The 18,864-nt window shown below is 37.3% G+C and overlaps 1 protein-coding gene and 1 long non-coding RNA gene across 3 annotated transcripts in view; both read right to left on the reverse strand.

Moving 5' to 3' along the window:
- Positions 1-2,284: 2,284 nt before the first annotated feature.
- The window catches only part of LOC136247696 (uncharacterized), a 30,514-nt gene continuing 13,934 nt past the window's right edge, over positions 2,285-18,864 (reverse strand). Inside the window, exons 2-8 of one of the 2 annotated variants that reach the window (XM_066039524.1) lie at positions 9,760-10,374; positions 8,589-9,669; positions 8,162-8,541; positions 7,773-8,111; positions 2,660-2,740; positions 2,542-2,598; positions 2,285-2,491 (exon numbers count right to left, since the gene is read on the reverse strand). In XM_066039524.1, the coding sequence (XP_065895596.1) occupies positions 2,454-2,491; positions 2,542-2,598; positions 2,660-2,740; positions 7,773-8,111; positions 8,162-8,541; positions 8,589-9,669; positions 9,760-10,374 (2,591 nt within the window). In that variant the 3' untranslated portion in view covers positions 2,285-2,453. Of the gene's footprint in view, positions 2,492-2,541; positions 2,599-2,659; positions 2,741-7,772; positions 8,112-8,161; positions 8,542-8,588; positions 10,375-18,864 lie in introns of both variants that reach the window. The other variant, XM_066039522.1, reaches the window with a different exon arrangement.
- LOC136247713 (uncharacterized) lies at positions 17,688-18,252 on the reverse strand. The gene is made up of 2 exons (XR_010697719.1): positions 18,019-18,252; positions 17,688-17,970 (listed from the first exon to the last, which is right to left on the reverse strand). It is a non-coding gene; the product is annotated as an uncharacterized lncRNA (long non-coding RNA).

An 18,864-nucleotide genomic window follows, 5' to 3' on the forward strand; every position in this document is an offset into this window, starting at 1 on the left:
TTTACTCTAATAAAGCAGTCATATTGAAGTCAAATACTCTAATACAGCAACCATCTAAAGAATCCAAGACTATTTGAAGCTTAAACATCAATGAAAATGGTCTGATACAGCAATAAACTGGCATTATTAGCCAATTGTGGTGGCATAATTTTGGGAATAATGGGCAATTCTCAAAAGCATAATAGGTGATTTTTTGAGCACTGCTCAAAAGCATAATGCTCAATTTTTGGAGCATAATAGCCTCATGCCTAAAATCAGGACACCGTGGTAAGACACTTTTGGTCAGCCCCAACATGTCCTTATAAATACACAGGTTTCACTTTACATGTCTTGATAACACTTACATTTTGTTGTGATGGCTCTTGAACAACTGTCTTTCATGAGCACAAACTTTATAAACATGTAGTATTTTGGCTGTTCTTTAGCCTTTTCCACAAACTTTGGTGTTGTCTACTTAGTAAAAGGTCCTGCAGTCTCTCATGTAGCTATATACACTGCATTTTCTGCAAAACTTTACTGATCAGTGGCCAGCCTTCTTGACTAATGAAGTCCCAACTTTCATACTAGTTGCCAACTTTGTAATTCATTACCATCCGTGGTTCCACCATTCTTCAACATAAAATTGTAGACGGATTTCCTGAAGAGTACTACTGTACGGGTGGAGGAACCTCACAAGTCATGTATCCCAAGTACGTGGCTCACGTGATTATTAAAGTGGACTAGATTCATGTCATCGGCCATTCTAATGTTTAATTTGTTGTTTGGAATTAGTTTCCCCTTCTTATAGCCCTTAAAAGTCCATTTCGTAAGTGTCACGTGACTGTCGGTTCAATATCCTCGGCATTATTGCACCGACTTTCGGTTCAGTAACCACTGCCTAATTATAAACACTGTTTGTCATTTTAAACAACTAAACCACCTGTTCTAAATTGAGTTAATGACTCTATCCACACCCTAGTGGCTATAGAAATTCTCTGGAGATGCAGCTGCACATCAAATCCCAGCATTACCTTATGTTTAAATTTTTGTGATGCTTGTGCAAGGGACCTTATGCTAATTCTAAAAATTTCTACTTTATTTCAGCCAAAATTAGCACCAAAATCATTCTCAAAATTTCAAAATTTCTTTGTAGACTTTAAGCTACTACAGCTCAGTAGCATTCATGCTTTCACTAGCATTGAATTTTCATAAGCATTTACAACATAACAATTTCACGAATTTGGTGAATGCTCTATTAGAGTCAGTTAATATAGTCATTATGGATTTTGGTACTATACAGAGCATTTCAAGAATACTTTTAAGCAGGAATTCTTAGTACAGTGCTATATACACCATAGGGACTAATAAACTGTGAAAAATTATCTTGTGTTTGTCTTCTTCCAAATGGCAATACCTAACCCCCTGCTACAGCACTTAAAGTGAAGAGTTATTGTTTCTTTGCCTTTGATGTATTACTAATTCTCTATAATTTATAGTAGGGGAATCCAGCATTTTGAAAGACTGGCTGTGCTTCCCAAGCAATTTTATGAATCAAGACACACGGTAGTGTGTCGTGCGGCCCAAGAAGCCAGCGCGCAACACCCGCGTGAGTATATTGACAGGAAGAAAGAAAACACAATTGTCGCACCTCCGTAGCTCTGTGCTGCCTTGATGAAACAAGACGAGTTTTGCTGTGGACACTCTCTCCAACTTCAGTACTCCACATTCCAAATTTGAGCGAAATCGCTTCAAGCGTTCCCGAGATATCCGACTTCATAAATTGGCTTAGTTTCTTTGTTTTTTTTTTCTTCCTCTTTTCGCACACTTACAAAAACCGCTATAAAACGCGAACGCAATATCCGATTGCCTTGAAATTTGGTACACATAAAGGGGGTATAAAGGCACATCTCTGTACCAACTTTGGCTGGAATACGATAAACAGGCAAAGAGTTAGTAGCCATTATTCACGAAAAATAACACCAATATGTTGTCACACCTACAGGATAAACCGCTTACGGGAAGAAGCTGAAAATCGGTGGGTGAATAGGTTAACTATTGAACCTCAAACCTTTTGTGGTTTGAAAGAAATCGAGCTAAAAACCAGGAAGATACAACGAAAAAACCAACAGTGTGTAACAATTACGCAATCGAGATTAACTAATACAAAAACGACTACTTTCCACGCCCACCAGAAAAACCACTTGGGGTAATGCTTTGAAATTCGCTGTACAGATGGAGTAATCATCTTGGCCACTTGTAACTAACTACATTTTACATCAATACCAATAACTTTAGGGCCATAGATAAATACAGCAAATAAGTGCTCAACAGTAAAATTACTAGTTTGTAATGACTGATATATACAAAATACAAGCATACAAAAAAGGTGAAACATTGAACATGTGATCAGTGCAAATGAACTACAGTTGGTGTGCTATTAATTGTGTAGTTAGTCTTCTGTAAAGGCTCTACTTCTATAATATGCTACACCTCCTTTGGCAACAATGTAAACCTAATAAAAAGTTTATACATATAATTACACAGACTAGCTATTTTGATTACCTCTGTCTTGATTATGATCCATAGCCAGGGTTACCTCATCTTTCGGGCTAGTAGTAGCTGGTGATTGATATGGATCACATATATAGCACTTTTACACACTATAGTTTAGTAACTATACCAATTGATGGTAGTGTTCCTGGTGACAGTGTATCTGATGGTAGTGTTCCTGATGTGTCCGCATCATGTGATGATTGTGTAGCTATGGTGTACAACAGGACATTAGTATAATATGGATGAATGTGACTGGATTTATGAAAAGGCTCTTCATATACATGGTTTAAATTAGCCCAAATCTAGCCTTTCATGACTAACCCATATTGTTAGCCCTCCATGCCTGTTGGAAACTTATGGAATAAAAAAAATGCACAGGCTGGCATTTTTACTGCATAGCTGCATGCACTACTTTTTAAAAGTTCCCTACAATGACCAAATGACATATGCACAATGCATGTTAGTAGATAAACGATATTAATCATACTGTATTGTAGTACTGTATATATTAGGGCCTTGCACATTCTCACAAAAACTTTGCCCAGAAACTAGCCTCACAATACCTTCATGACTCCTTGGAAGTATTGGCTAGGTATAACCAAGTGCCTTCAGTACCACCCCTAAGCAGTTTCAATAAATTGGGACAAAATCTTTTATACAGTGAAATTTTTTTTGCTAACTTCAGATTAAAAAACTCTATAATGACTAAGGTGATGGCTTGATTTTTATCACTGTTAGATGTCGTTTCTGTCTGACAGGTGTGTTTTAGCATATCGCAGTACGTACAATACATGTAATATGGACTTACGTACGTACCTTTGTTCTCCTTTATTCGCCTACATATCTTCACTGACAGCTCAAGGTGTGGGTTTATGGTAGCATACAATGGTTTCCTATGTTTGGAATAAATTGTCCATATTTTCCATAGTGAATTGATTGATTTTAAAGATAGTTCTGGTCTACTCTTCATTTGTAAGGCTGTGTAATGGACTGAATAGGCATAGTTGAAAATGAAGCGTAATGGCCACTGCGTGCATGTAATTGATAGTTGGGGTGTGTGTTCCCATGAAGACACAGTTTTAGCGCCATTCTTTTGCTTGATGTGGTATGCGTGGGTTCACCAGCCGTAATTATCTACAAAAAGTAAACAAGTAAAAGAAAAAATTACAAACTTTAGGGGTTATTATTATTATTATTATCAATTTACCACAGACCGGGAAGGACAAGTACAAAAGGTGTAAGCCTGTACAAGGTACTGTCCAGAATACAAAAATAACTACAAAATACAACATTACAAAACAAAGACAACATTACACAACAAAATACCAATACACGAAAGCAATACAACATTAACAATAAATTACTTAGAAAATGCCACAGAAGTGTTTATATGCAGCATGGCAAAAGGCAGTACGGGTTGCAATTCTCAAGATATCAATAGGCACTTGATTCCAGACAAAACATACCCGTACAAAGTAAGAATACCTCCTAGCATTAATTGTTGACAGGGGTGGTACAAGAGAAAGAGAATGACTACGTGTAGCCAACGTGTTGTAAGTACAGTACTTCAGAAAAGGAATGGAACCATTGTGACGAATGTCCTGAAGAGTACAAACTGATAAATAGTCACGCCTGGAACACAAGGGAGGTAAATGCAACTTTTGATAACAGGTTTCATGGGGAAGAGACCAAGAACATGTGGTTGGGTTCCAACGACTACCACAAGCCCACCGTGCAGCACGTCTCTGGACAGCCTCCAACAAATTCACATCTTTAGCAGTATGTGGTGACCACACTACACAAGCATACTCCAACAGTGGCCTTACTATAGCCTTGTATGCTCTACATCTAGCCTCCGAATTACACCCAAACATGGTACGTCTTAAAACATTCCAAATCCTAGTAGCCTTAGTAGCAACAGCCTGACATTGAGTAGACCATTGTAATTTGCTATTAATTTGAATCCCCAGATACTTCACAAGATTAGTCCATTGTAGTGGTTGATCTCCAATAAAATAAGTAAAAGTAATAGGCTTCCTTTTGTTGGTAATAGATAAAGCCTCACACTTAAGAGGATTCAAATTAAGCTGCCACAGTTTAGACCATGAGACTATAGCAGAAAGATCATTCTGTAATAGCTGGCAATCTTTCACTGATTTCACACTAAAATAAAGGAGTACATCATCGTTAGGGGTGATAGGTATAAAATAGTAGTGAAACTATGAAAGATGCCTACACCTGCAGATATACTATAGTGGATGGGCTAATTCAGTCATGGGTATAGGAATTAAATGTCCAGTAGTATATCTGCAGGTGTAGGCCACCTTCTTCGTTTCACTACTTTAATGCCTATATGGCCCCTAACTGAATTTAAAATTCCTAATTTGTGACCGGATTTGCGAAAGGGGGTCTTCCACATACATCCAGTTTATGAGCTTTGACAATGCATAACTTGAAATTGAAAAACACTATTGACTTGAAACTCTGTCATGAGTGAGCACCAACATAGCTTGATAATTGGAGAAAATTTCAGGTTTGCAAATTTCTTTAACACCAAGTTATGGTCTACCAAATTCACAGATTTGGATCTGTGTGGAAGACCCTTTTTCGCAAATCCGGTCGGAGCTCTGCTGTGGAACAAAACATATCATGCTATAATTATAGTGCTGCATTAGCTTTTACATGGCTACAGGGGTACAGCACAAGAAAGCAGATTTTACAATATGAGTAGAAATTTTTTTTACCAATATACTTTTTATTTTTCCTGAAAATAATTATTTCAATGTTTCAATTTAGAACGCACATTGTATTGGAACATTGTGACCATGGTCATTATACAAAAGCTACCAATATAATTAATTCAGATGACTGTTAACACAGGTTCCACTGCAGTTCATACCAGAAAGTTATCCAGGAAGAAATTTGATTTCAAATTAGCTAAGTCATTACTTTGTCAGTGACGTTTGTCACTATTAGTGTTTACCAAATGCTGAAAATGTTATTACCTGGCTCTTTTGGAACAAATAATGAAGTTAAAATGACCCCAGTACAAAATAGCTATGCTGTCAGACCCGTATGCAGCACTTTCAGAAGGGATGCATTGTGGTCTGTATTAAGAGGTTACTTGTGTAGCACCAGTTAAGAATCACTGTATACATAACTTCTGAATCAACTCTCATAATACATAGCAGTTGATGCCTTATAATGACCATGCAATTAATGGCTTGTTCAGCCAATATAGTTTGGAACCAGATATACAGTTGGCACTGCTTCAATTATCACACTTACTGCCTATCAATAGACTCTATCTGGCTTCATAGCTTAAAAGCCATTAACAAGATTCATAACTTGCTCAGTCCAGTTGCATGTAAGACCTTAGGAATGCAATCAGTGTTAATTGTCCATTGCGCAACTGCTGGATGCTGTGGATGCTCATAAAAGTGTATTGAAGCCATTGGGAAAATGATGATAACCTACAGTAAAACTTCCATTATTTACAACGTATATGGTATGTTCACATATTCTGTACATGGGAAGAATCTACATTGATTTATCTGTTGTTTCATAGTTATCTGCTGTAAACAGGATGAAAGATGCCTGAGTTATAGGGCCTTGAATTTAGAAAAGTTACCTGTTCATAGCTGCTATTCAAAAGTTCAGAGTTAGAAAATCGTTCAAGAATGCCAACAAATCTTAACAATAAGTTTGTAGTGAATCGCTTCATGGGAAAGCGCTGAATCGATATAACAGCCAACTAAGTTAATAGCATGTTCAGCAGGCCAAGATACATCGTCCAGGTAATTGTATCACTTGTTCATGTACTGTACCTGTGGTAAACAATAAAAGCAAGCAGCTGTCTGTGTATTTTGTCTCCGAAAAACAATTTCATCTCTAATTCTATACTTTGCTGGCTCATAACTTGCTATTGGCTTAGCATTTTTACAGCAGACAAACATCACAGGGCATAGAAATCAATGTAGTTTCCAGTGCTGGTTAAAAAAACTCGGATACCTACTTTAGATTTAAAGTGACAATAGATCTTGTGACCATTACTGTCTGTGATTGTCTTGTGTCTGTGATTGTCTTGTGTCTGTGATTGTCCATTTCCCAATGGTTTCTGTACATATTTATGCCTAACCACAGCATCCAATGGTTGCACAAATGCAATTAAAAGATCAGTTAAAATACTTTCCTTTGGCATGAGTCTCTTAACAGTAATTATTACAGTCACAGCCACTAAACTACTGCAGACTGCCGTATGCAGGTTTTTCTCTGTAACTGCTCCTGAATTTAAGGCTATATGTTTCTGGTTCAAAGGTGACTGTTGTACACAGGCTCTACTGTACACAGATAGGATTAGTATAGTTACATACACAACCATTACTGTCATTGCAATTTTGTAGCACTGGTGGGCTCCTAGTTTTATCAAAATCAGTACACATACTACTGTAAAGCTTATTGTTACTAGCATTGTCAGCCATGTACGTACATGTTTTGGGTATCCAATGATTATGGGCTCCATCATACAGTATGGTAGTACTGTATAGTAGGGATCACAAAGTATGTGTCTTTTCATGCAAATATTATGGACCCGAAACCAGCCTTACATTACTTTTACAATGCCTTGGCTGTATTGGCTAAGTATAACCATGCAAGCTTAAAATTGCAACTTAAAACACTTTCACTACGTTAAAATTTTAAAATCTGTTTGTTGGAATTTTGTGCTGACTGACTTATTGATTGATTCCTTTGGACAAGCCTTGATAAAATCTAAAGCTATTGGCTTGATTTTCCAATGTTAGATGTTGCTTCTGCTAAACTAACAAGCACATTTTGGTACCCTGTAGTACATATGTACAATGCATGTACCATGCACTTACTTTGTCCTCCTTAGTGTCCCAGTACAAAGTACACGTATGTAGAAAATTGTCTGTAATTTTGGAGCTACACCTCCAACAGTCATAGTAAACAGATTGACGTCGGTTGATGCAGTGCTTATAGAAAAATATGTTACAAAAAGTCAACAAACAAGTGTAAGGAACTTTACAAGCTAGCAACTAAAGGTATATTATAACAGGAGGTGTACTACTTTAGCTATGTCAGTTTGTTGCTAACTATAAACTGTAGGTGATGATCCCATTGTGTAAGCACTTTCTATTGTAGCTAATGATCAGTACTAGCAAGTGAAATTCCTAATTTTACTCACAATTGTAGATTAAAGAAACATCACAGCTACATACCTATATTGTAGACTGCTTTAGGTATCCTACCAGCCATATCTTGAACTAGTTCTACTCTCATCTGATTGGCTAGATCATCACAAGGCATACCTCCATGTTCCTCCATGATGAACAATAACTTGTCAAAACTTTTGGTCTGACCAGCTTGGAGGGAGCTAGCTATCTTCCTAAGAACCAGAGTGGATCTTGCTAATGAACTACTCATTTGTTGGATGACCTCCTCATCTTCAAAACTGATCACTCCTGCACTGATGAAATGACTGGTGATACTCTTGATTGGTAGAACACTACTTAAACTAGCATAATATTTAGTGAACACTTCCAACTTCCTGTCAGCTCCTATGAACACTTAACCATACAATCAGCAATGATATCACATAACACCTTACCTGGTAGAGCAGTATGATCATGTGATCCATGAGGTAACAGGTCACCATAGTAACCACGAAGTGGATCAGCTTTACCAGATGCGGTACAGAAGATGGTGTCACCACTACACACCTCATCAAGTGTGATATGGAGGGTAGGACAGTTTGGGCAGGGAATCAATAAGACTGGTCTTTTCTTCACTGCTGGCATGAACACCTTCATAATGTCATCCAGTATTCTGGTGATGTCATCAATCAGTTCCCTCCTCTCTTCACAACTCTTCACATCATCTCTCACTGGCATAGTGATCGTCAACTGGATACTCTTCTTCTCTTCACATCGGCTGATGTAGTATACCTGATCTGCTCCCAATTGTAACCCCACCTTGCTATGTCTCATCCTACAATCAATCACTTAATACACCACACTTACTAACACTACACTCACCACAACAGCCGATTATTCCTCTCCACATTACGACAGATACAATCAGCTATCAACTGGTTGATGAGACTGGTTGGGATAAAGCCACTGACAAACTTGAAGTAAACGATCCTCTCCTGGTTGGTGTTAGGAGGATTCCTCCCATCATCACAAGGAACAAGAGAAGGAACAATGAAGGTGTCACCTCTATCTGGTAGTGATGGATAACCTTCTTCACTGAACCAAGCTTCTCTAGTGATGCGAGCTACTAGGTGGAAACAGAGCAGAATATCCACCACTTGTTTCTTGCTAACCTTTACTACATTGATGTAGTCTGAGTGGAACTTGCCCAGCATGTGCTGGAGAAGACTCTCATGGAGAATACCATATTCAGTTAGACGTTTCCAAGCTTCATCAAACCCTTTACCTCTTTTGTAAGAATGAGCAGTGATGATGTAGCTGAAAAGCCTAGCTAACCATCGTGGGGACAAGATTATCAGATCCTTTAAAGACTCAATCTGGCTGAAGTACAAGATGACACGTTTGTCATGGAAGTACCTTAATACACCTTCAAACTCTGAGCTACTTTCAGCTATTGGAAATGTGCTTTCTGCAATCACCTCAACCATTTTGGATTTTGATATTACCTGTTCTTTGCGCAGCAAAAGTGCTCGCTCAATTTTAAGAAAATAGATTGGCTGCTTTTTCCTCAGTAATGCTGCAGCTTTAATGGTAGTATTTTTCAGACGTTCTATCTCTTCATCCCTACACTTGTTGCTAATAAAGAAACAGAATTGCTCTAGAGCTGCCTCAATGCCTTCATCCATGCCAACCAAGTGTTGAGCATAATGCTTGTCAGAAAGTTCCTCTATAAGTTGAGGTAAGATCATTTCCTTAGCAATCTTCCAAGCAATTTTGATGTCAGGATGAAGCAAGTCAATGTGAGTACCTGCTAGTATTACAGCTGGTTGTAATGGAGACAGGTCTCCCTTCTTTCCCTCTACTGAGCACATTGAATCAACTACCTGTAGCCAGTAGTGGATACTAGAGATGATGGTAGCACATTCTGGAGGTGCAGGGGAATCTTCACGAGGAACAATCTCACCTGTCAACATCATGGAAGCATTAAATGTGATTGTCACTACTCCACTAGCAGAAATGAATACAGAGTGAGTATTATGGAAGATCACCTGACCTGGAAAATCCCACAGAGCAAGATTTAGGCTTTCAGGATCATATTGGGAAGTGCTGAAAGAACCATCATGGATCCCTTGTGGGCGTGTCTCAGAAAGACGCTTAACAGTGCCAATAGTAGGGGTAACACTACCAGATTTCACCGCAAGTCTACTGGAGGGTGACACATTATCAGTGGCTTTAAGTGATGTCAAAACCCTTCCCTTGTACTGGTCAAAAATCTCATGTCGATGGGGTACATCCACATTTTTGACAGTTAGAGTAACAGACTTTATGGATGTTGTGAACAGAGTTAGAGTTTCCATTTTGGTGTCCATCATATCCATAGCCTTCTCCTTGAGCTGGTCAACAAACTGATGATGGAGGAGGTTAGTCTTGTCAGAGTGACTGATTCTGGTCCAGTCTTTGCAGTAAATTTTACACACATCAACTTCAACTGCTTCAGTGGCTGCTTGTCCCTCAACAAAGTCCTCACCAAGAAAAGATGAGATGAGACAAGTTTTTCCAGTGTTCTCTGCTCCAACTAGCAGTACTTGTAGGTCTCTGGACTCTGCTACTCCTTGTTTCATAGCTAGTGAATAGGCCATCTTGATACTGTCATCATTAGAATAGTGGCCTATAGCAGTATGGTTGTCACATTCAAACATAATTATTAATTTTACAACTATCACTAATGGGATTGAATATCTACATTCTGTAGTTTGTATTATAAAGCCAATTAAATAGTCAACAAATGCTCATGATCATAGCATAATTATATGAAATTATGAGTCATGAAAATTTGAAAAAGTAGATTTTATGTGACCACTTACCAATTTTTGCAGGCCCAATCATATTTTTGAAAAGCAAAGTAGTGTAAATAATTGATTATCATCAACATTTCATCAAAACTATCACAACTGTTTGGGATTCATTAAAACCCGGAATGTGGAATAACTGAACAGCGGAATTACGGAAAAAGCATTCTTGACATTTTATGATTATTTATACATTCTATAACATTTATACAATACTCACCTCGTAGCAACTCCACCAAGAATGCAATCACGATGGCAGGCAGCACTAAGTCGATCCTTAGGCAATCTTTAAATAGAATATGCACAAAACTAACCACTATAGAATAACCTAACTAAGCTAAACTACTTTCTAATACACTTTGCTACATAATCGTTACAAAAATATTAAGTTCTTTCTGCTATACTTACTTCTACCAGCTATCACACTAGTAACTGCCTGAATTTATTAGTCATGAGTTGTAAAAATTATGGGAGCTTAAAACATCACTTAACATTTAAAATTCTTCTAAAACTTGTTTGGCGATAGATAGCTAACAAAGTTGAAGAAGGTTAGCCAAAGTAGATTATTTCAAGGTAGATTTTTGGGGGTGGAGACTTTTGTCACTAATAAATTCGGGCAGTTACTCATGTATGATAGCTGGCATAAGCAAATGTAGCAAACAGTTTTGTAACGATTATGTAGCAAAGTGTATTAGAAAGTAGTTTAGGTTATTCTATAGTGGTTAGTTTTGTGCGTATTTTATTTAAAGATCACCCTGAGGATCGACTTATAGTGCTGCCTGCAATCATGATTGCGGAGTTGCTACAAGGTGAGTACTGTATAAATGTTATAGATGGTATAAATAATCATAAAATATCAAGAATGCTTATTCCGTAATTCCGCTGTTCCGTTATTCCGGGTTTTAATAGATCCCAACTGTTTAAGTGAACAACCTATGAAGGTCCAGTTTACACTCTCCACACTAGTAACTTTTTTAGCCATGAAATCACCATGAATGATCTATGAATTTTATGAATTACACATGAATTTACCCTGAAAAGCGTTCACGGTATATTCATAGTGTCGGGAAATTCCCATGAATTTATTACAATTCCATGAAATACAAATGGATTTACACACAAGGGAAACATCAGTGATCCTACATTCCTTATGAAAAGTGCATGAATTGCTTTGTTACCTATGAAAATATTTTTCCATTCTACATGGCCATGGAAACCCTATGAAAACAATTTTATCACTTCTTGGTGGCACTCTATGAAATGCACGTGAACTTCACAAGTAGATAGTTTACATCACATTGATGATGCCAGTACAACTTATGAAATAACCATGAATATAACTTGTGTGGAGTACAGTCTACGAAAACTACATGAATTGTTAGTAATTCTAATTAATGTGCACTACGCGGTACTGCTTAGTAACCAGTCAGTCATAGCAACAGTGAAAGTTAAGGTGAAAGTACTAGTAGTTTTAGTTGAGTAATTGAAGTAGTTTACAACGTGTAGTTTATAGTAAGGAATCTATTTGACTCTTGGGGTTGGTTTTGTTTTGTCTGGAATTGCTGGCTGTTCGTCTCAAGGCTCACCTGAAATGCTAATTATCGCGCGATGTTTTGTTACAAGAACTAGCGTGTGGAACAAGCCACACTTGTTTATCAATTAGTGTTCTACCAGCAAACAAGGAAGAAAAATGCAAATACAGTTTATAAAGATGGGAGCCTCGCCAAAGGTGAAGCTTAAATTGAAGTGAAGGAGGCGATGCTAGGAATTTCACTCATGTCGCAACCTTCACCTGCCTTCTCTAGTAAGTTGTACATGAAGTTATAGTAGGTGTTTGCCCATTTCTGAATGTAAATGGTATGGTACTGAACATGCATAGCTACATTATATCAGTGTTTTCAGCTGCTTAACTGCTAGGGCGGCAACGTTGTCTACTAATACTAAGTTAGCACCCTATTTAAATATTAAGATGCACTAGGCTACAAACTTTCAAGGGTTACCACTAAGGAATGGGACAGACCAGATCAAATGAGCTACATAGAACACTTTGAAAGTGCTACACTGCTTTATTACATGTTGCTAGTGCAGCAACATCGGTGAGACCAAGGGAGAGAGTTGGAAATGTAAATGTGTTCAGTTGTCAGTATTGCCATACTTCTGACTCCTGAATCAAAGACCAATTTAATTACACATGATGTCCTGAGTAGTGTCGAGTGTTTGGTGAATCAATACAAATTGTTCCATTCTGTGTTTGATAGTTCCAATTAGCAAAAAGTAGCCATAGGATATGACAAGATACACATTCAAATCTATTTGATGTATTGGTACAGTGGTCACTGCAGCATTTACATACATCTTTTTAAAATTAACCTATAGTTTACGAACTTACTTAGTCACCTGACATGTTAACTTAATCAACTACGCATGTTCACTTAGTCACCTGTGTGCCCTCAAGAAATTTTGTTTGATAATCTTTAAAGTAGAGGAACTGGCTAATGTTCGCTGTCATGAATTGTTGAGTAGCGTTTTGGGAGCAGAGTTGGACTTTAATGCTTATTGCTAAAACTGCAGTACTCTTCTTCTCTGCTTAATTTTGGATAAATGCTAGACTAAGCACATCTTAGCTGTATCCATTATTCTGGTTACAGGTACCTGCCCCTCAAATAATTATTTTTGTGGGTGCTATAGGTACTCCAGGACGAGTGTTCAGCTGTTTTATTTATTTTTTGCTTTTTTGCCCATGCACACTTAGATATGTATTAACAAATGGGACCAGTACGTCTGCGTTTAATGTTTTCAGTCTTGAATTTACACATCATTTTGTTTATGTATAAGGTGTGTAAGTTAGAAACTGTTTATTATGTGTACAAATAAACTTAGATATTTATATGCTGTTAGCTACTCTGTGATCCCAGAACTTTCAAATAAAGATACGTGCATTATAGCAATACATAATGGCAGATTTATGGTCCATTATCGTAATGGCAGATTTATGGTCCATTATCGTAGTATGGGACATGGGTATAATGTGTTTCAACTGTTGTAATTCATGATAAGTTGTAATTACATTGAACTTCAATTTGTAGGTGTTTTGGAGTTGCTGCTTTGTGATTAACATAGTATTTTCTGTCCAGCATAGACATTATTTCATGATATCAGATCTGGAACACTTTTATGGTATCTCATAGGATGTTCATGAAAATTTCATTAATATATTCATGTAAATTTCATTAATTAATTCATGTAAAATTCATGAAACATTCATGTAAATTTCATAGTACACTCCATAGAGTGTTCATGACATATTCATCCATTGTATGGTGGTAGTTTCATGGTCAATTCATATGGGAGTCATGGGATAATAATTCATATTAAAGTCACGGTGTTTTCATGGGATGATTCATATATAATTCATAGGGTGCATAAAATTCATAGCCTATGAAACAGAAAGCATTCATAGGGTCATAAATATGAATAACCCGTGAATTTGAGTTCATAGGAAACCATGGGTAAATGAGTTAGTAGTGTCCAATAGGCCATTCTTCATTCACCATAGAAAACAAAGCTCATTATGTCAAGAAGCGTAAAACTGCAAATCAATTATTGTTGTCATTAATTTAATATTGTCTTCCCAATACTCTGCCAAAGATCGATTATTGATGGATTTAGAAACTTTTCCCTCTAACTTTCTGTGTAATTTAAGGATTTTCAAAAAATCTTTATACAATTTAGAGATATCCTTGAAGAGTAATGGCTCAGGTTTAGTTTTGTTGTGCTATAACATCATTCTGTAATTGTGACTGGGCCTGCAAAAATAGGGCATATGAGCACATGATTTTTGCCTACTTTTTTCAAACTTTCATCACTCATCACTTTCTATACCATTATGCTATGGCAATGCAATTTCAAGTTCTCAGTAAGCATTTAGTTGGCTTTATGATGCAACTTACAGAATTCAAATATTCTGTTTCAGTACTGAGATATGATGTGTAGAGCAACAAGATGTAGTTTGTGCCCACATGCCCTGTTTTTGCAGGCCTGGTCACAATTAAGCTACAGGTTTTTGTGGTTGGTGAAAACCACCGAACTATTCGCAATAACTTGGTAATTGGACCTAGGAGACTAGTAGAGATTATACAAGAAATACTTTCTAACACTAACGTACTCCATTATAGAATTCTATTACATTACAAATTATTCTGTAGGGAGTTCAGCTACAAACAGTTAATCTTATAGACAGTTCAGCTACAAGCAAGTCACCCTGTCAAGAGTTCAGCTACAAATATATCGTTGTAGAAATTCAGAACATTACAAGTCGCACTGAAGAGAGTTCAGCTACACACAAGTCACCCTGTCGAGAATTCAGCTAAAAACAAGTCACTTTGTAGACAGTTAGGCTACAAAGAAACTACCCTGTAGAGAATTCATCTTTACAAACAAGTCACCTCATAGCTACAAACAAGTCACTATGTAGAAATTCTGCTACAAACAAGTCACCGTGTAGAGAATTCAGCAACTAAAATACCACCCTGTAAAGAGTTCAGCTATACAAAAAAAGTTACTCAACAGAGAGATCAGTTAGAAACAAGAGAGAGCTCAGCTAGAAACACATCAGTCTGTAGAGAGTTCAGCTAGAAACAAGTCACCCTGTAGAGTGATCAGCTAGAAACAAGTCATCCTGTAGAGAGATTAGCTAGAATAAACCACCTTGTAGAGAATTCAGCTACAAACAAATCACCCTGTAGATATTTCAGCTACAAATAGATTACCCTGTAAAGAGTTCAGCTAGAAACAAGTCACCCTGTAGAGAGATCAGCTAGAAACAAGTTACTCTAGAGAAATCAGCTAGAAGAATTCACCTTGTAGATAGTTAAGCTGCAAAGAAATCACCCTGTAGAGAGTTCAGCTACAAACAAATCACCCTGAATAGAGTTCAGCTACAAACAAATCACCCTGTAGAAAGTTTAACTAGAAACAAGTTACTCTGAGAGATCAGCTAGAAACAAGTCAACCTGCAGAAAATTCAGCTAGATACAAGTCACCCTGTAGAGAGATCAAGTCACCCTGCAGAGATATCAGCTAGAAGAGGTCACCTTGTAGAAAGTTCAGCTACAAAGAATCCACCCTGTAGAGAGCTGAGATACAAATAAGTTACCCTATACAAAGATCAGCTAGAAATAAGTCACCCTGTAGAGAATTCAACTACAAACAAATCACCCTGTAGATATTTCAGCTACAACCAGATCACGCTGTAGAGAGATCAGCTAGAAACCAGTGACTTGTAGAGAATTCAGTTACAAAAACAAATCACCCTTAAGAGAGATCAACCAGACAAAGTAACCCTGTAGAGAGATCAGCTAGACACAAATCATCCTGTAGAAAGTTCAGTTACTGTATAAACAAGTTACCCTGTATGGTGAAAAAATAAAAAGCAGCACCAATTTCACTTGAATTGCCGTTATTAAATTTTTTACCATTTACCTACCATCACAGCCATCTTGGCCGCCACCTTGGATTTCACATCTTTTTTCACCATAGCCTTTTCAAGGGCTGCACTCTTTTTTTTACAGCTTGGCTGTTTTGGATTAGATTATAATATTAATAATTCACCGGGAATGTGAAAAATTAAGATGTAAATGTTATTGAGATTTTATACTTGGTGAGTAGAACCTACTTGAAAATTTCTGGCTACGCTTCTGCTAGTACAAAGAGCAGTCAGAACTTCATACAAAATATTTTTTTATTTTTTAGAATATTCAATGCATACATATATGTATACAGTTTGTTGTTAATGAGTATTCACAATCAAATATATTATGCATCACATAGATAGCGAAGTGCCTGTTAGCATCAACTGAAAACAATAAATTAGTTTGGTCACTAAACCAATTATCTTATTTATCAAAAAAAGATCACAAGAGCCACTACAATTACTGCTATTTTCGTCCTCCCTCACCCTGCCGCTATTGTCATTTAAAGTTAAATTGTCAGGTTCAAACCACATACAGCAAATTCTATAGATATGCATGGCCTAACAAAAAAGCCAGATGCTGTTCTGTATGGCTTTGTAAGTAAGTGATTGTTGATACAGTGGTCATTCAGCCTTTCCAAGCAGTCCGATAAATAAACTTTGAGTTGATATATGTGACCGTCTCAGCAAAAACCCAACTTGTCCGCACAATTAACAAAAAAATTTTATTCACTCAGCTTTATTAGCAATGTCCAAGGAATGGATCACCAAAGTTTCAGCCTTCTGTGGTGTGTAGGTTTGAAACTATACCACTAGACAGTAGGAAGAACAAGGTAATCGATTTGCACTGTGACTATACTGAAAATAAACTACAGGCGCTTACATTCGCAGTCATAACTTCCGTTTGGATTAGTCTACAACATTGCAATTTGGCTTAAAATATTCACAATGGATCAGCACATTGGCCAAGGTATAGTGTTAGCCCTGTGGATACTTGCGCTAGGGCCCTAACAAACTTAGGTGAATTCGAAGGTTTGTTCAAACGAACAGACATTTGAATGTGGGTTGAACAGTTCGAACTATAGTTACTAATTAGATAGTGATACAGTTAAGGGTGCTCGCGGCTATTTGAAGCCATACAACATGCAATTTTTGTATTGTTGCTTATACTCACATAATGTATAAAATGAATCCATATGCTACTTACGTTGGAAGTGCTTCTCTTTCTCTTCCACACAAACCAAACAGAATTCTACTAGCCTATACCATTTTATAACTATGCGTAGTTCTTTATGAAGCGCTTAAATCGAAACTAGTTCTCCATTTTTCACAGTAGCGCACTGGAAACCACGTTGAACAAACTTCAGCTTATAACTCACAACTCTATGTTTAGTATTAGTACACAGTGTACATAGAACTTAAGTTAGTACTAAAAGTGTGCTACACCATTCAAAATCTCATGTTCTCGGTGCCGTAACTCATGAAGCCATAATGCTACGGACAAAATCTAAACATAGACCTCTGGAGAATGTATCAGCGAATCTCCCTACAAACTTTGAAGCCTTCACGGCTATCACTCAAAAACTAGTTTTATTTTTAGTAAACATGTGCAAAGATTGCGTGCGCCCAACATTATTGATACAATAACCACACAAATTCCTATTGACCGCAATCACCAATTTTTCAAAATAACATGTCATAAACGCTGTTCTAAACACAAAAAGCTCTGTTTTCTCTTCTTCACACACAGGAACAGCTTCTTGCTCCGCCTGGAGTCTCCAAGTCACTCTTGGATAGGTTACGCTAGGCACGCCATCATCAGCAGCTTGTAACGCCTTGTGATTCCAGCTGGTAACATTGTCCCCTACATAAGCAGCTTACAATTACAATACTAACTACCAGCATACCCTGTCACTCGAGAAAACAAGGCACGAACGCATGTTGCCTACAAGTGAAAAGTGCGTTCACACTTGTTGCCTTAAATAACACTTACTTTTAGATTAATTCATGTTAGTGTAACTGTTGATCCATCAGACAATCATTTGCTAACACTTCAGTGACGATTCTGAAGCGAAAAAACATGCTATTCTTCCTCGTGTTCTCTGGCGCAAAACATGTCCGCTTAACACGGATACTACAAGTATGCGTAGTAATGCCAATTATGATGCAATAGCCGCATGTGGTTTCTGGGTTGGCACTTAAACGGCTTCAAATATCAGCGAGCACCCTTAAGCTATCCATTTTGCTTTGTTCCATAATGATGTGGGGAGGTCAGACATATGGTATTAGGCATTTAATTAAGTTATGTGTTGATGGTTTAGTGGTGGTCACAGGCCATGCCTCTATGAGGTTTTAAGGTTTCTATGTGGTGCCATTACTTGTCTTAACTGTATAGCAGTAGTAAAATGTATTTAAAACCTAGTAATCGCAAACAATTTTACTTGTGGTATTCAATTTCAAGTTTTCTCAGTAAAACTGTTGAGTCAGTACAACTGCATGTGTGTGTTACAAACTTGTGAGACATGCATTTAACAATATGCTGTGATTTATAATTTGTAAACATAGTCCAGCGCCTAAGCCAAATATTCGTTCACTTTTTGATAAAAGCACCAATTTTTTTACAGAGTATATGGAGCGTGCACTAAGTGTTTTAAGAAGGGGAGGCACGTAAAAAGTCCTCAGGAACACCCCTTTTTGCACCCTGACAAGAAAACTATTTGTTACTATTAAAAATCAATCATGTTTCTATCAAGTTAACTGCAGGGCCTAGTATCATAGTAGTACAAAGCATACAGCTGGAACATAATAGCCTATTAGTAATCTATAAAAAAACAAATAG

Source organism: Dysidea avara, chromosome 2 (assembly GCF_963678975.1).
Source record: "Dysidea avara chromosome 2, odDysAvar1.4, whole genome shotgun sequence".
NCBI classification, from domain to species: Eukaryota; Metazoa; Porifera; class Demospongiae; order Dictyoceratida; family Dysideidae; genus Dysidea; species Dysidea avara.